The 2076-nt window shown below is 61.2% G+C and overlaps 1 protein-coding gene across 1 annotated transcript in view; it reads left to right on the top strand.

Annotated features, from left to right (window-relative positions):
- Positions 1–2076, top strand: part of CHD6 (chromodomain helicase DNA binding protein 6) — a gene marked incomplete at its 5' end in the record, with an annotated part of 24353 nt that overhangs the window by 9870 nt on the left and 12407 nt on the right. The window contains 2 exons of the mRNA XM_010141624.1: positions 93–210; positions 1736–1822. Coding sequence (XP_010139926.1) covers positions 93–210; positions 1736–1822 — 205 coding nt within the window. The remainder of the gene's footprint in view (positions 1–92; positions 211–1735; positions 1823–2076) is intronic.

The raw sequence follows: 2076 nt of genomic DNA, 5'->3' as shown, positions 1-2076 counted from the left end.
TGGCTGGGAGGTCCCTGCTGGTCTGCCTGGTGGGTGGCATCGGGCCCAAAGGCCTCTGGTGACGTTTTGTGGATTTTTTTCTTCCTCTGCAGCTCCTACCTCCACTGTAAGTGGGCAACTCTGGAGGAGCTGGAGAAGGACCCCAGGATCTCCCAGAAGATAAAGCGCTTCCGTAACAAGCAGGCTCAGATGAAGCACATTTTTACCGAGGTGAGAGCTGAGCCTGGCAAGCGGCTGTGTCCGACCCCAGCACGTCTGGGCTGGCTGCAGTGCTCGAGCAGGCCAAAGACTGAGCCCAGCTCCAGAGCCCAAATCCAGGGCTGGGACTGGGCGGGCAGGCAGGACTCGCTGTGCAGCTGGGCCGGCCCCGCCCCAGCTCTGCCGATGCTCAGTCGATGCTCAGTGATCTGGGGCGCTGCCCAGAGCCCTGCCTGTGCCCCTCGCTGACCCTGCGGCGATGCTCAGTGATCTGGGGCGCTGCCCAGAGCCCTGCCTGTGCCCCTCTCTGACCCTGGGGCGATGCTCAGTGATCTGGGGCGCTGCCCAGAGCCCTGCCTGTGCCCCCTCTGACCCTGCGGCAATGCCCAGCCTGCAGCTTGGCATCTCCAGCTTCCAGCTAGTTTGAGTCAGGGTGAGCAGGGAGGGGGATGCTGGAGTGCCACGACAGTGCCCTGAGCACCCATAGTGTCACCGGCAGAGGTGTGGGCAGGGTGACAAATGTCACTTGCCAAGCACTGCCATCCCCAGGAGCGTTGGTGAGTGGGAGAGAGGGGAGGGGCTTTTGTGGTGGAGCAGAGGTGCTATGGAGAGAGCGAGCTGTGAACACTGGGGCTTAGGGCAGCTCCTGCCCGCTGCTAAGTAAGCAGATACCTCTCGTTTAGCATGAATGGTGATCTGTAAGTGATCTTGCTGCTCCAGAGATAGTTGTTGGGTCTCCCCAAACTGCCCTGGACGAGTGTAAATCAGGCCAGCAGGCACCGAAATGTCTCTGTGGACGTAGCTGGGAAGCTGGGGGTGTGTGTCAAATTTCTCACCCCTGAGTCTGTTTGGGGTCTTTCCTGGGATGTGTTGGAACATGCTGTACCAGTAACAATTCAGCAAGGAGCAAATGCTTTTTCCTGTGAGTAACTGGGCCTGGGGAGCTGTGAACATAGAAGCCAGTTTTTTCCCCTTCTGTTGCCCCAGACAACGTGTCTGTCCGAGGACCATGCCAGTCTGAAGCCCTCTCCTCCCCAGGGCTTGCTGGCAGGAGGATCAGCCCTCACCTCGTAAGCAGTCACTGCTGGTGACTGCTGAGCTGAACTGGGGGAGAGGCAGCGGCAGAGGCAGGGAACGAGGTTGTGCCCCTTGCAGAGGAGTGGAGTTCGTCGGGCGCTGTTGTGGTGGCTCTGTGCTGTGGCAGTCCCAGCCCTGGGTGCTGCAGGGAGGCTGGGGCGTACAGCTCAAGGCTTTGTACCCTGGAGCCAGATGGGCTGGAAAGGACGTTCCTGCCTCCCAGCAAGGGCAGCTCGGAGTCCGCAGCCACTCTAAAGCAAGAACTTTGCCTTCTGCAGGGCTCCTGCGTCCTCTCTGCCCAGAGACAGATGCCGAGTACCTGCGTCCAGGGCACTCGGTGTGCTGCCGCAGCCAGCAGCACCCTGGGGACAGATGCCCCGCAGCTGTTCACTTGTCGCTGCCATCTGGTTAACCCTGGAGTCACCTTGAACTCACCTCTTTTTACTCTTTGCTGTCACAGCCTGACGAGGATTTGTTCAACCCGGACTACGTGGAGGTAGATCGAATTCTGGAGGTGGCTCACACGAAGGATCCTGACACTGGGGAGGTGAGTGGCTGCCTCGCTTGCTCTCCCCGCGGAGGGAGGCTTGGCAGGAGGCCCACACCCACAATGTGCATCGTGTGTCACCTCAGGGCACCTTGAGGCCTTCCCAGCCTTGCACAGCCTGAGCCCTGTCCCCAGGGGCCCCTTGGGACAGAGCTGAACGGGGTCGGCTGCCTGTTCCTGCAACGCGCTCCTGGCCGCCGCCTGCGCCCGCGGGCCGGGGCTGAGGCCGGGAGCCCTGCGCTCTCTCTGGACCT

This window comes from Buceros rhinoceros, unplaced genomic scaffold (assembly GCF_000710305.1).
Source record: "Buceros rhinoceros silvestris isolate BGI_N320 unplaced genomic scaffold, ASM71030v1 scaffold13910, whole genome shotgun sequence".
NCBI classification, from domain to species: Eukaryota; Metazoa; Chordata; class Aves; order Bucerotiformes; family Bucerotidae; genus Buceros; species Buceros rhinoceros.
The sequence above is the reverse complement of the archived record's forward strand: the minus strand, read 5'-3'. Positions and strand labels throughout refer to the sequence as shown.